This window comes from Gekko japonicus, unplaced genomic scaffold (genome assembly GCF_001447785.1).
Source record: "Gekko japonicus isolate JY-2015 unplaced genomic scaffold, Gekko_japonicus_V1.1 scaffold900, whole genome shotgun sequence".
NCBI classification, from domain to species: Eukaryota; Metazoa; Chordata; class Lepidosauria; order Squamata; family Gekkonidae; genus Gekko; species Gekko japonicus.
The window spans coordinates 538,090-554,248 of NW_015160864.1; the positions used below are offsets into that span (position 1 = coordinate 538,090).

General features: G+C 47.7%; 1 protein-coding gene across 1 annotated transcript in view; it reads right to left on the reverse strand.

Moving 5' to 3' along the window:
- Positions 1 to 16,159, reverse strand: part of NOX4 (NADPH oxidase 4) — a 190,418-nt gene that overhangs the window by 99,717 nt on the left and 74,542 nt on the right. The window contains exon 13 of the mRNA XM_015421963.1: positions 7,759 to 7,819. Within this exon, the coding sequence (XP_015277449.1) occupies positions 7,759 to 7,819 (61 nt within the window). The remainder of the gene's footprint in view (positions 1 to 7,758; positions 7,820 to 16,159) is intronic.

Here is a 16,159-nt window from a genome sequence, read left to right on the forward strand (position 1 = left end):
TTTTTGTGACCTGGATAAGTGGGACTCTGGTATATACAGGTCCTGATCCTATAATTATGCCAATTGTTTGTTAATATCATAATCCCCCATCTAGCTGGGAACTGATTTTTGATGACTGCAGATCTGCACAAACAGATTACAAACAGCCAAACAGTCTGTTGATTAGTTGGTTGCTCGGTCACCACTGGCAAACAAGAAGTGAGCTGAACTGGCAGGTATACAAGTATTTCCAGTACAGAGACTGCATACTTCCTGCAATGTCATCCACATGCCACTTTGGCTGTGATCCTAAAGATGCATTCCTGGGAATATAAAATGGGACTTACTTTTGAGTAGGCCTGCTTAGGAGACTTCCCTTCATGTTTAATGCCAAGCTGAAATATATTCAGAAAAAAGGATGGGAGAATATTACCCTGATTCACTATGCTGATTTTGGCCGTTGGTTTGTTTTCCTCACTGTTTCATTACTAGAAAGCAAAGCCATGCCCTCCGGCCTCAGCTCACTTCAAAAGGTGCCAGCTAGGATATCTGGCTTCAACACGAACAAGCCCTGCTACTTACGGGCGCTGCAAGGGGAAGCAGAACAAACGAAGAAACCAGAACGGGAAACTAAAAAGCAGTGTTAAAATCTATAAATATTTACAAAAGCTACATTTTTTCAAAGGCTGGGGAAAGAGGAGTACAGAAGAAGAAGAGAAGAAGAGTACAGCACATCAACATGAAGATATCAAAGACTTTAGCTAACTTCTGTGCTCATAGGGCATACAAAAGTGAACAAATCCATATCTAACTGTGGTCTGTGATTATTCTTTGCTCTGCCAAATTAGTGCTCAATATATCTAACTATGGCTTTAATACAATCTGATTTCACTAGGGATGCCAGCCTCCTGGCGGGGCCTGGGGATCCTTTGGAATTACAGCTTGTCTCCAGAATACAGAGATCAGTCCCCCTGGAGAAAATGGATGCTTTGGAGGATGGTTAAAATCTATAAATATTTACAAAAGCTGAGGTCCCTGTCCCTCCAGGAGTTTCCCAACTTCAAGCTGGCAACCCTAGTTTTCAGAGAGGTAGCTATCCCAAGGCCTACCTGAACTGAGCAGACAAATGATTAATTAAATTCACAATGAGTAATTTCACTGTGGAATTTACTGCCCTATCTATAGAAACTTACAGAGCTTTCCTCAGACAGTTTTACAGATTCCCAACTGTGTCTTGTGCTTTAAAAAAATGGAGGGGTCAATTTGAACCCTTTTATATTTCTGTGGGGTTTTGATGCTTTTGATGACGGGTATTTTTGACCCCGATTCCAAATTTTACTCTTCTTGGTCCTGCATTGCTGAAGAAAGTTATTCTCGAGGCCTGCTTTTTTTTCTTAGTAGCTAATGCCATGATTGAGAGAGCTATCAGGTTTCCATTATTCTTTGCTGTAATACAAGGTCACTTAGAACCCTATGCCAAAGTGGTATAGTTGGGGTTTTCCCCCTTGGAAGGGTTAAGTGGCTGTTCCATTGGAAAAAAAGAGCCACTAAAGTTGGAGGAAGGCTTCAAACTTCATTTGAAGGGGTGGTAGAATACAGGCTGCTTTAAAAGTGGCTTATGGAAGAGTGGTCCAAAAATTACTGCTAACCTGGATAACTAAAAGGTAAACACCAGTGTTTGGAGTAGGTTCACCGGTCAGTAGCTGACACCTGCTAGGATACTGGGGAGGTAGGGACATGGAGGGTGGCGTCACAGAAACACCATGAAGTCAGTGCATCGGCACAGCGCTCTAAGATTCACTGGAAAGAGGTGAATCCAGGACTGTTGCACCACCACCATGACATCACTTCCACGGGTGGCGTCACAGAAACACCATGAAGTCACTGCATCGGCACAGTGCTCTAAGATTCCCTGGAAAGAGGTGAATCCAGGACTGTTTACCCCAGAAGTGACATCACAACATTGATGTTGATTAAGCATTAGGAAGAACTTCCTGACCGTCAGAGTGGTTCCTCAGTGGAACAGGCTTCCTCGGGAGGTGGTGGGCTCGCCTTCTCTGGAGGTTTTCAAACTGAGGCTAGAGGGCCATCTGACAGCAATGCTGATTCTGTGAATGTAGGCCGATCACGAGAAGGGAGGACAGGAAGGGTTGCCTCAGGGCTTAGTTCTTGTGGCCCTTCCTTACACACCCAGGGAAATGCTGATCACCACTTAGGGGTGAGGAAGCAATCCTGGAGGTTTTTTGTCATCTTCTGGGCATGGAACAGCAGTCACTGCAGGTGGGGAGGGGGGAGGAATTTGTGAACTTGCTGCGTTGTGCAGGGGGTTGGACTAGATGACCCTGGAGGTCCCTTCCAGCTCTATGATCTTATGACTGTGGCAATGTTGATTCCCCACCCCCATTTCACCACCACCACCCTACTGAGCAGCAGCGGCAATCAGGGGCTACTTCCAGGAGGTCCCTTGTCAAGAGGTCCTTGGTTGTCCACTGTGTAAAACAGGATGCTGGACTAGACAGACTGAGAGACTTCTTATGTTCCGACAAGACATTCCAGGGTACACTAGGACGAGTACATAGAGTCTTGTTGAACACTCAGTGGCAACGGATGGGTACAAGGCAGCAGGGCTTCCACGTCTTTCACTGAGAGACTTCTTATGTTCCGACAAGAAATTCCAGGGTACACTAGGATGAGTACATACAGGGTGCGTTCAGACGGGGGCTTTACGGGTGCCGGTTCCAATCGTTATACTTACCGGCGTTCAGACGGGGCCACATCATCATCATTCACACATTCCGCTGCCGTTTGTCAGAAAGTGAAGACGCAGAGTGACAAGACATACTGGTGGTGGGGGGGTGGCGTCGTCACAGAAACACCGTGAGGTCACTGCATCAGCCTCAGAGCCCTGCCTCGGACGTGGTGGAACTCTCTGCCTACTAACATCAGGGCCCTGCGGGACTTGTTACAATTTCGCAGGGCCTGCAAGGCAGAGATGTTCCCCCAAGCATATGGTTGAGGACAGCAACTGCTTTAACGGTTTTTAACAGCTATCCGGCTCATTAACTGCCTTTCACACTCCCCCGGTTCAACCCCGGTTCAATTGTAAATGGGGGGAGTGTGTCAGAAATTATTGGCATCACGTAGATGTTTGGTTTTTATGGATCAGGATTTTAGATTGCTTAATGTATAGTATGTATTTATAGGAATTGCTGTGCACCACCCTGAGACCGCTCACGGGAAACCCTTTTTTTTTTTTTCTCTCTCTTAAATTTTTAAATTTTCTAATCTACAAAACTACAGGGTCAGGGTGATGGAAGAGCCTAAAATAAAGAGTAACAAGGATCCATAATACAGACGTATAAAGTTAGTGATACGTCTCTGTTATCATAGTAGTAGAACATGAAGATTACTAATGCAAAAATGTCAAGCAAGAAGAAGAAGAGATTGGATTTATACCCTGCCCTTCACTTGGAGTCTCAGAGCGGCTTACAAACTCCTTCCCCTCCCCACCACAGACACCCTGTGAGGTGGGTGGGGCTGAGAGAACTCTGACACAAATTGCTCTTTTTCAAGAACAGCTGTGCCAGAACTGTGGCTTGCCCAAGGGCATCCAGCCAGGTGCAAGTGGAGGAGTGGGGAATCAAACCCGGTTCTCCCAGATTAGAGGCCGCACACTTAACCACTACACCAAACTGGCTCTCAAGCAAGCAATCACAGTCTCTAACTAAGGTGCGAATATCATAAAACTGAAGTTATGCATTAAAATAAACAGCAGGCTATCAGAGTTAATCTATTTTGCAATTTCCTTTCCTCTTATCAAAATCCAAATCAATTTTTAGTTCTGCTTCAGGATTAGAGAGTTTTGCCAAACTCTTCGAGATGGTATTGCAGCCTTCCCAATCTTTAGGTATAGAAACCTAATGAAATAAATAAATATGTGATGTGGGATCCTGGGAGAAGGCTGTGGCTCAGGTGCACAGTACCTGTTTTGCAACCAGAAGATGCAAGGTTTAATCTCCAGTTCCAAGACCTTCCTCTGCCCAAGACCTTGGTGAGTCGCATCCAGTCTAATCAGATAGTACCAAGCTAAATATGCCATGTATGGCTATGTAGGGCTGTGAGAGTTGGACCATAAGGAAGGCTGAGAGCTGAAGAATAGATTCTTTTGAACTATGGTGCTGGAGAGGACACTTGAGAGTCCCTTGGACTGCAAGGAGATCAAACCAGTCAGTCCTAAAAGAAATCAACCCTGACTGTTCCCTGGAAGGCCAGATACTGAAGCTGAAGCTCAAATACTTTGGCCACCAAATGAGAAGGGAGCACTCACTGGGGAAGACCCCGATTCTGGGAAAGACGGAAGGTCAAAGAAGACGGGGACGGCAAAGGATGAGATGGTTAGACAGTGTTATCGAAGCAACGAACATGAAATTAAGCAAACTCCGGAGCATGACGGAAGCCAGGAGGGCCTGGTGTGATGTGGTCCATGGGGTTGCGAAGAGTTGGACTCGACTGTGCAACTGAACAACAACAACAACAAAGCATGCCATTGATCTGCCTCTGGATAAAACAGCTTGTTATATGTTCCATTCTCTCAGCCTGTTACACAGAACCACGTGACAGCCTTTTTTCCAGATAAGGCAAATATTGCCTTCAGAATGCCCTCCCTCTTGAGGCTCGCCTGGCACCTACCATACTTCTAGGTGCCAGGCCAAAATGTTTCTTTTATTTAGGCTTGTAACCAAGCAATTTTACCTTTTTAGCCTTTTTACAGTCTGCATTTGGTGTGTTACAATGATGTTTTTTAGGGTGCTCAACAGCTGTTCTATCTTTCTGCCCCCGACTTATTTTATTTTTTATTTTATTAATCATGCATCCTGCCCTCCCCGCAAGCAGGCTCAGGGCGGGTTCCATCAATGATAAGACAATATTCAATAACGATTAAAACCAATTTAAAACAACACGATTAAAACAATAAAATAATAATAAAAGCATAAAATACCGTGCAAGATCTAATCAATAACTCGGTAGTTAAAACAGAATGATAGTGTAGTTCCTAGTTGGCTGTTCAAATCCAGGACACTGACGGGAGGCCAACCAAAAAAGGGCGGGGGCGATGGCCACTGCCTCAACTAAAAGCCCGGCGGAAGAGCTCCGTCTTGCAGGCCCTGCGGAATTGTAATAAATCTCACAGGGTCTTGATCTCATATGGGAGCTCATTCCACCAGGTAGGGGCCAGGGCTGAAAAGGCCCAGGCCCTAATTGAGGCGAGTCAGACGTCCCTGGGGCCGGGGACTACCAAAAGGTGTTGGTTTGTAGTTCTCTACTTGTTATCATGTTTTGTTTTTCTATTGAGAACGTAGGGTGCTTTTCATGATTTTAGGGTGTTGTTTTTACTGGTAAACCATCTCGAGCAGGACTCTGGAGAGGAGGAGGAGGAGATTGGATTTATACCCAGCCTTTCACTACCCGAAGGAGTCTCAGAGCGGCTTACAAACTCCTTTCCCTTCCCCTCCCCACAGCAGACACCCTGTGAGGTAGGTGGGGCTGAGAGAGCTGTCTCGAGAATGCCTCCTGAGAGAACAGCTCTGAGAGAACTGTGACTGACCCGAGGTCACCCAGCTGGCTGCATGTGGAGGAGTGGGGAATAAAACCCGGTTGTCCCAGATTAGAGTTCGCACTCCTCACCACTACACCAAACTGGCTCTCTAGTCAACAGAGAGGAGGCATATACATTCCCCAAATAAATAAAAACAATAATGTGTGGTATTTCCATGGCCATGGATTTTCAAACCCATTTCTGAACAATGTTCTGAAGGAGACATACGGGTGAAGCACAATTGGCTTTGGATAAGACTTTTCACTGGCAAAGCCAGACAAGAAGACTGCTGTGATGCAGAGGTCCCCCCATATGATGCCCGTGGATGGCATGGCACCCACTGGTATCTTTCTTGGCACAGGGCCAGAGGGCGGGGCCAAGTGGGGCTTCTACCCAGAGAGACTTCTGATTGGCCATGACAGACTTGATTGGTTGTGTAGGTTTTGGAAAGCATCAACCTGGAGGCAGCTCCTACTACAGGACAACGATCTTCGCTGCGTGACTGAAGGTAAAACTGTGGGAGGCTCCCGTGGCAGCCATTTTGTGGCTGCGCCACCACATGGTGACAGAATTCCAGTGCTGTCCCAAAAGGCTCAAAAAAAGGTTAGGGACCTTTACTCTAACGTATCTGATCCATACATTTTTGGGAGAGCTTGGCTTCCCCAGAAAACCATTTCCCCACAGCCATCTCCAATGTTGCCAAAGCAACATACTCAGAGGCCAACCAGTTGATACAGTCCTGATTACATCACTCCATCCCAAACCAGTATCAAGAAGAAGAAGAAGGAGAGAGAAGGAGATTAGATTTATACCTTGCCCTTCACTTGCAGTCTCACAGCAGCTTACAATCTTCTTTCCCTTCCCCCTCCCCACTACAGACACCCAGCTTGGTGTAGTGGTTAAGTGCGTGGACTCTAATCTGGGAGAACCGGGTTTGATTCCCCACTCCTCCACTTGCAGCTGCTAGATGGCCTTGGGCAAGCCATAGTTCTGTCAGAGCTGTCCTTGAAAAGAGCAATTTCTGTCAGAGCTCTCTCAGCCCCACCTACCTCACAGGGTGTCTGTTGTGGGGAGGGGGAAGGAAAGGAGTTTGTAAACCACTTTGAGCCTCTGAGTGAAGGGCGGGGTATAAATCCAATCTCTTCTTCTTCTTCTAGGTAGGCCTGAGAGAGCTCTTTCAAGGACTGCTCTTGAGAGAACAGCTCTGAGAGAACTTGTGACTGACCCAAGGTCACACCAGCAGCTGCATGTGAAGGAGTGGGGAATCAAACCCGGTTCTCCCAGATTAGAGTCCACGCACTTAACCACTACACCAAACTGGCTCTCTATGTGGCCCCATGTGATAGCTTGGCTACATAGGCGACCAAGACAATGTGGAAGCCAAACACAAATGAAGCATGGTGGCTTACCCTACTGACTGTCGTGTACTCTGGACCTTATCATGTTCACTTCCCGGATAGTACACAGACCAAGCTTCAAGAAAGTAAGAATTCATTTATCTGGAAGATCTTCAATAACCAGCGATGTGCTTGCTGCCCCACGTATATCTTGCTTTCGATCTCTCCTACACTATGAACAGGTTTCATCCAATATTCCCTTCGATATCCAGCCAGCCTTGTACCAAAAATGAAATTACAATTCTCTCCTCGGTGGAATCCCAGAGGACCCCGATGGGCTGGGGGGGGGGGAATACATTCACAGCCCACGAGAGTCGCGTACCACAAGATGAAAGCTCTTTGGTAATCTCAGTGTGACACTGGTGTTAAGTAATCAGGAAGCTGACCAAATGGTTGCTATTAAAAAATCCCCTTATCTAGGAAAAGCACATTTCTGCACTTGTACCGCTGTCAGCATATGTGGCCCAGAGGCAAGCAGGTTACTGAGCAGAAAAAAATATATATTTTATTGGAAAATTTTTTAAAAGCCAAGCTGAGACCAACACATTACTAATAACGAACATGACAATCTGAATGCCTTGCCCAGGTGAATAATAATCCGTCATCTAACAGCACAAATAAAGACATCCGCTCCTCCAATGGTAACGAGTGCAAAGGAGGGGGGAGATAAGTAAATGGACTTCAAATTAGACAACTGATTTATTTCTGAATTGAAATGGTGCGTGCATGGATGCTGATGAGGCAAAACGGAGTCACAACAATTTACCTGGGCTATGTTTCACATACCTGTCCAATCCCCAACGACTTTAAGATGGATGCCAAAAGTCGCTCTGGTCGCTGTCGGGCACTACAGGAACAAAAATTAACAAGACCCGAGTGGTGAATAAGAAGAATGTATTACTTAACAAACAAACATGACTAGAAATGGGATTCAAATGCTGGAAATCTGATTGGAGGGAAGTATCCAGTGGGGTGTCACAGGGCTTGGTTTTGGGCCCGGTTCTTTTCAACATTTTTATAAATGAACTGGATGAGGGGAGGGAGGAAGGGACTGCTTGTTAAATTTGCTGATGACAGCAAACTGGGAGGAGCCACAAACACACCAGAAGACATAAATAGAGTTCAATGAGACCTGAATGCACTGGGAATGTGCCTGGATATGAACAAGACACAATTCAACAAGGATAAGTGCCGAGTTCTACATCTGGGTAACAAAAATGAGAAGCACACATACTGGATGTAGGATACACTTCTAGATAGCAGTGTGTGTGAACAAGATCTTGGTGTACAGGAGGACTGTAAGCTAAATATGAGCAGTCAGAGTGATGCAGCAGCAAAAAGGGCTAATGCGATCTTGGAACATATCAACAGAGGCATAACATCCAAATCGCAAAACGTCATTGTCCTGCTGTACACCACATTGCTCAAGCTGCCCCTGGAGTACTGTGTACAGTTTTGGAGACCCTACTTCAAAAAGGATGTGTACAGAATGGAGCGGGTGCAGAGGAGAGTGACAAGGATGATTGGGGGCCTGGAGACCAAGTCCTACGAGGAATGGCTGAGGGACTTGGGAAAGTTTAATCTGGATAAGAGGAGGTGGGGGGGCATGATTGCTCTCTTGAAGTCTGACACTTAGAGGAGGGCAGGGAGCTGTTCCTGTTGGCAGCAGAGGATAGGACTCACAAAATGAGTTTAAATTAGTGGTAGAAAGGTATCAACTGACATTAGGATTTATTTATTTTTGTTCAGCAGTATATTTGGCCGCCTAGGGAGCAATGCTCCCTCTAAGCTGTGGAGCCTTGTGAGCAAAAATTCTCCTTTGTGAGCTACAGGCATTAAAGTTGTGAGCGAGTGATTTGGCTGCTGTATAAATTAATTTGCTCTGGAGCCACCCTTCCTGAGCAAAGACAAAATTGTGTGAGCCAGGGGCTAAAAAACTGTCAGCTAGCTCACATTAACTCAGCTTAGAGGGAACACTGCTAGGGATTAACACTTGGAATTCACTGCCACAGGAAGTGGTGGCAGCTACAAGCATGGACGGCTTCAAAAGGGAATTAGATAAGCATATGGAGCAGAGGTCCATCAGTGGCTATTAGCCACAAGGTATAGATAGGGACTCTGGGGCAAGTGATGCTCTGTCATCTTGGTGCTTGGGGGGGGTCAACAGTGGGAGGGCTTCTAATGTCCTGGCCCCACTGGTGGACCTCCTGATGGCACTGGTATTTCTGGCCACTGTGGGATACAGAGTGTTGGACTGGATGGGCCTTTGGCCTGATCCAACATTAGCATCTCTTATGTTCTTATGAGTCACCGGCAGTCTTCAGGCAATGGCTGGACAAACACTTGTCAGGGATGCTTTAGGCTGATCCTGCATTGAGCAGGGGGACAGACTAGATGGCCTGGCGTGCAGGTCCCATTCTGCCTTGCCCTCCTGGGGGGTTCCCAGCTCCCTGGAGGGGCTTTCCCTGTTACTCTCCAGCAGCTGCTGCCACCACCTGATCAGCATAGGGATTCCCCACTGAAGGGATCAGGACCCTCAGCTCCCCTTCCAAGCTCAGAGGCCTTGCCTCGGTGTCTCCCGCTAGCCCAGCACCTGGCTACCACAGGGACGGATTAATGCCTTGTGCATTAATCCCAGCATTCACAAGGAAGTGGGTTTATAAATCCCCTGCTCCTCCTTTTCCCTTCAACGCCAGACCTGCCCCAGGGCAGTCATGTCTTCAAGGTTCTTCTCGGGAAGCACATGCTGCTCTCCTCTGAAGGCGAGGGAAATCCCCGGGGAAACCCTCGTTCCATGACATCTGCAGGCATTCCCATCGGAATGTCTGGGTCGGGAAATACCTGGAGGATTTGGGGGTGGAGACTGAAGAGGATGAGGTTTGGGGAGGGGGTGGACTTCAGCAGGGTATGGTGCCACAGAGTCCGCTCTCCTTTCTCCAGGGCATAAGAACATAAGAGACGCCAATGTCGGATCAGGCCAATGGCCCATCCAGTCCAACGCTCTGTCACACAGTGGCCAAAAACAGCAGGTGCCATCAGGAGGTCCACCAATGGGGCCAGGACACTAGAAGCCCTCCCACTGTTGCCCTCCCCCCAAGCATGAAGAATACAGAGCATCCCTTGCCTCAGATTGAGAGCTCCTATCTATACCTTGTGGCTAATAGCCTCTGATGGACTAAAGGCAACTTATCTTGATTGCCTTAAAATCAACTGTAATAGCAGGAGATTTCCAGGTGCCGTCTAGAGGCTGGCTGCCATTCGTCTGACACAACAGAACACACAACTTGCCCCAAAGATGCACCTCTTCCGTCAGGTCTGAGGAAGCACCCTTTGAGGGTTCCCTGTAACATTAAAATGCCACTAAATCTGGCAACGGGGGGGAGGAGGGCATCATCCCGGAGAGAGCAAAAAGAAAAAGCACTTTGTACACTTTCACAAATACAATATACCATCCGTTACTGTATTTTTCTCACCTCACAGCCCCACTATTTCTGGCACCTTTCAGCTTTATGGACTCCCCTACTGCGCAATGAAGAAAGATCTGCACAGCTTGTGAGCCACCAAGATTAACACAGCCTGCTAGCCGTGAATGGTTTCATGGCCCGTGTGAATTTACAAGCACAAGACGGGAGGTGCTAAACTCCAGAAGATGCCCTCCAACGATCTTGTCCTCCTAGGCCTCACTGCCGATGCAGGTGTGGCAATCATTCCTTCTCCTCTTCCCTACCTGACCTACCTATGGGTGAGGACAGGAGGTGTGGTAACTGGTTCTCTTCACGGCAATCACTGTTCAGTTACTAGCCTATTTGGGCAGAGTCCATGGTAGCCAGGTCGCTAGGGTTCCAGGTCCCTCTTAGCAAAACGGGGGGGGGGGGGGGGGGGGGGCTTACCTAGGCCATGATACTGGTGTTGCACCGGAAGTGACATCGTCACACCAGCGACTTCTGGGCACTGCTCTGGTATTCCAGCAAAAACTCTATAGTAAAACCAACGTCTACCATAGAGTTTTTGCCCAAATACCAGACCGTCCCCCAGAAGTCACTGTTGTGATGACTTCACTTCCTGTGTGATGCCAGCAATGTGGCCTTGGCCTTCTGTTAAGTCCCCCTGCTGGGCAGCTGATGGGCAGCTGGGGGGCAGGGCCTGACAACGGGGCAACCCCACCTCCACTGAAGAGACTGGAAACCCTACTGGCCTAGCAACTAGTTGAAAGTTCACGGGGGGGGGGGGGGGGGGTGACATCACAGACACCCCTGTGGCACTTCAGGTGAAAACCCGCAAGTGATGTAGGGTAGCTCTAGAAATCACTGGTAACTCTATGGTAAACTACAGAGTTCCTGGCAATTAGGGCTACCCTCTCCTGCCACCACGAAAGCAGGGGGAGGGGAAAATGGTGAGCCTAGAAGAAACCCAGCACATTACTCTCTCCCCACTAGAAACTGATTGGGCACACAGCAAATCATGCTGAGATGCAGCAGATAGCCTCCTTGGTGAATGGATACTTAGGGATCATAGGAATCCTTAGCTGTTGTCATTAATTTCTCTAGCCACTCTACTGGGCCTGGCACATGGTTGGATAATTACTGTTCCAGAGGAGGAGGAGGAAGAGGAGGAAGAGGAGACTGGATTTATACCCTGCCCATCACTCAGAGTCTCAGAGTGGCTTACAAACTCCTTTTCCTTCTGCTCCCCACAACAGACACCCTGTGAGGTAGGTGCTGAGAGAGCTCTGACAGAAACTGCTCTTTCAAGAACAGCTCTGACAGAACTATGGCTTGCCCAAGGTTATCCAGCAGCTGCAAGTGGAGGAGTGGGGAATCAAACCCGGTTCTCCCAGATTAGAATCTGTGCACTTAACCACTATAAGAAACTGGCTCTACACTTAAACCACTATGCCTGTATTTCCATCAACCTCTTCTGCCTCCTGCACTCCAGTTCAGCTGACAAACCCACATGTAGGCACAGAGGGACGCAGATGCACTACATAAGAACATAAGAGACGCCAATGTTGGATCAGGCCAATGGCCCATCCAGTCCAACACTCTGTGTCTCACAGTGGCCAGAAATACCAGGTGCCATCAGTAGGTCCTCCAGTGGGGCCAGGACATTAGAAGCCCTCCCACTGTTGACCCCCCCCCCCAAGCACCAAGAAGACAGAGCATCACTTGCCCCAGAGTCCCTATCTATACCTTGTGACTAATAGCCACTGATGGACCTCTGCTCCATATGCTTATCTAATTCCCTTTTGAAGCCGTCCATGCTTGTAGCTGCCACCACTTCCTGTGGCAGTGAGTTCCATGTGTTAATCACTCTTTGGGTGAAGAAGTACTTCCTTTTATCCGTTCTAACCCGACCGCTCAGCAGTTTCATGGAGTGCCCACGAGTTCTTGTATTGTGAGAAAAGGAGGAAAGTACCTCTTTCTCTACCTGCTCTTTCCCATGCATAATCTTATAAACCTCGATCATGTCACCCCTCAGTCGTCGTTTCTCCAAGCTAAATAGCCCTAAGCGCTTTAACCTTTCCTCAGAGGGAAAGTGTTCCAACCCATTTATCATTCGAGTTGCAGAACACACAGGGCATTAGGACTCTTGTCTGGTGTAGTGGTTAGGTGCACAGACTCTAATCTGGGAGAACCGGGTTTGATTCCCCACTCCTCCACTTGCAGCTGCTGTTGTGACCTTGGGTCAGTTACAAGTTCTTTCAGAGCTGTTCCCTCAGGAGCAGTTTTCTCAGAGCTCTCTCAGCCCCACCTACCTCACAGGGTGTCTGTTGTGGGGAGGGGAAGGGAAAGGAGATTGTAAACTGCTCTGAGACTCCTGAAGGGTGGGATATAAATCCAATCTCTTCTTCTTCTCTTCTTCTCTGTGGCCCTTCTGACACATGTGCTGGGGACACACACAAGGCTGCATCTTCCGGTAAACACAGGACAAACCCAGCAATGGAAACAGGTTGCCAACTCTGGTGTGTGAAATTCCTGGAGATTAGGTGGGCAGTGACTGGGGAAGGAGGAGCAAAAATTCTACTTTGTGAATTCCTGGCATTGTGAGCGAGCGATTTGGCTACTGCATAAATTAGTTTGCTCTGGAGCCATCGTTCCTGAGCTAAGACAAAAATGTGTGAGCTGGAGGCTAAAAAACTGTGAGCTAGCTCACACTAACTCAGCTTAGAGGGAACACTGCTACCCACCTGAATCTATCTAATGGAGATAGATCAAGATGGGAAGCCATGTTAGCCTGTAGTAATAGAAAAAAAGCAAGAGTCCAGTAGTCTTGAAGACTAACAAAATTCGCAGCTGGGGATGAGTTTTCATGAGTCACTGTCCATTTCTTCACTGCTCACTTCTTCTTTTTCTAGCTGTATCTGAAGACGTAAGCAGTGACTCATGAAAGCTCCTACCCTGCCACAATTTTTGTTAGTCTTTAAGGTGCTAAAGATAAAGGTGAAGGTTCCCTTGCTCGAAAGCCAGTCAAATCCGACTCTAGGGTTGCGGTGCTCATCTCCGTTTCAAAGCCGAAGAGCCAGCGCTGTCCGAAGACGTTTCCGTGGTCATGTGGCCGGCATGACTAAACACCAAGGCGCACGGGATGCTGTTCCCTTCCCACCGAAGTGGTCCCTATTTATCTACTTGCAATTTCTTGCTTTCAAACTGCTAGCTAGGCAGGAGCTGGAACTAGAGACGGGAGCTCACTCCGTCATGCGGCACACTCGGGTCTCGAACTGCTGAACTACCGACCTTCCACAGCCTGCAGTTCAACGTCTTAACCACTTGAGCCACCGCAGCTCCTTATTAAGGTGCTACTGGACTATAACTGTAATCGGAAACTTACACTGAGCAACCTGGCTTCCTTCAGGCCTTATTCAGACAAGTTGGTTTTTCGACTAGTAGAGCAAAATGACACGGGGGCATTTTTGAACGTTTTCTTCAGATCCCGTGCCTCTTGAAAGAGGACCCCCCTCCCAAAAAAAGAAAGTTTCGGCTTTTTGATCTACTGCCAAAAAAGAGAAAGAGTCTTAAGCCCTGAAACGGCAGTGAACCGTAGCCTGTCTGGTTTTCACAGAAAACTGATTTTTGTTTTTTTTACTGGTTCAAACTGGTTCAGCTAGGAGACGAAGGCAAGGGGTGATGACAAATCCAGACTCACTATTTTTTTTTTTAAGTTAAAGCCGCCAATCAAAATAGCAGCTAGTCGCCTCAGGTCTGACTCATGGAAACAGAATTGTGTTAAACGGGGTCATTCACCTTTTTAACTAATGAATCAGACAATTTAAAAGGCAGATGATGTCTGAAAAGAGTCCCTCAGTGTTGCCTCCTCCTTCGTTTTATTTATATAAAAACAATTGATATCAAGAAGAATGGGCTGCAAGAGACAACCAGTCAAGGAAGGGAATTCCTTATTATTACCACTACTGTTATTATTGAAAAGCTATTAAAGACCCATGCTACACCTTATGCTCTTTCTTTGTCAGATCTGTATTATTTCTAGGATTGAGGCTAAGACCCAACATCTACAGAAGATTCCAACTGCCGGTAGTGGCTACTGACAGCTACTGCAGGCCATCCAGAGAGAACCCAATCCTAATCCTTTCAAAAGTGCTGCGATCACCACTACGGTTTGTCCAGTTTCTTCCAGCAGCATAACAGGGACGGGTTAAAGGGTTCTGTGCCCCTGGGGAGCAGTTTATGGGTTCTTGGCGAAATCAGGTAGAAGAAGAAGAGCTGGTTTTTATACCTTGCTTTTCTCTACCCCAAGGAGTCTCAAAGTGGCTTACAATCTCCTTCCCTTCCTCTCCCCACAGGCACCTTGTGAGGCAGGTGGGGCTGAGAGAGTTCTGAGAGAACCGTGACTGGCCCAAGGTCACCCAGCAGGCTTCCTGTGGAGGAGAGGGGAATCAAACCCAGTTGTCCAGATCAGAGTCCACTGCTCTTAAACACTACACCACACTGACTCTGAGGAATCAGGTCCTCAGAGTTCAGATTTAAAAACAGTTCATTTAGATGACACAAGGAGGAAGAGGAGGAGATTGGATTTATGCCCTGCCCTTCACTACCCGAAGGAGTCTCAGAGCGGCTTAAAATCTCCTTTCCCTTCCCCTCCTCACAACAGACACCCTGTGAGGTAGGTGGGGCTGAGTGAGCTCTTGAGAGAACAGCTCCGAAAGAACTTGTGACTGACCCAAGGTCACACCAGCAGCTGCATGTGCAGGAGTGCAGAATCAAACCCGGTTCTCCCAGATTAGAGTCTGCGCTCTGAAACACTACATCAAAACGGCTCTCGGGCAATAGTCAAGGCTGTGTACGTGCCATGACTGTATCACCCAAGCATAGAAACAAGATTTTTTTTAAAAAAGCTAGTTGCAAGTTTTAAGGCTGCAAATGGGCATCCAGGCAAGCAAGGCATTGTGGGAGATGTTCCCACAATACCCGGCTTCCCCAGGTGTCCTGGAACAGCCAGACCATGGAGACGGCTCTGACGAGGAACAGCTGGATTCCATGCCTACCAGCCCCCGGTCAGCTGCAGCTGAGCAACCAGAGAGGGAATCACAGATTGCTGTGGACACACAAGGGCTGGTTTCTTCCCCCAGCCAGCAGACCTGTCTCCTCCAGGATCCCCAGTTCCGCAAGAGCCACGCTGGTGTCAGCTGAGCTGCCAGTTGCAGAGGAAGGAGGGACGTCACCAGAGCCGATGGGAGGCAGCTGGCGCAGATGCGATGTGGGGCTTGGAGCACGTAAAAGTATGGGGAAGGAGTTCTTCAGCGGGGCTACAACACGTTCCCTTAGACGCTGACCTCCTGCTGCTGTATTAGTTGGAAAACTGACCTGGGCGTGCCCAGACAACTCCTGTACAATTTACGGACTCTGTCAACCAGTCTGATGTGGTGGTTAGGAGCCGCAAATTCTAATCTGGCATGACCTTGGGTCAGTCATAAATTCTCTCCGATCTGTACTCTCAAGGGCGGTTCTCGAGAGAGCTCTCTCAGCCCCACCTACCTCACCAGGGTGTCTGTTGTGGGGAGGGGAAGGGAAAGGAGATTGTAAGCTGCTCTGAGACTCCTCCGAGTAGAGAAGTGTGAGGTATAAATCCAAAACAACAACAACAACAACAACAACAACAACAACAACAACAACAACAACAATAATAATAATAATAATAATAATAATAATAATAATAATAATAATAATAATAA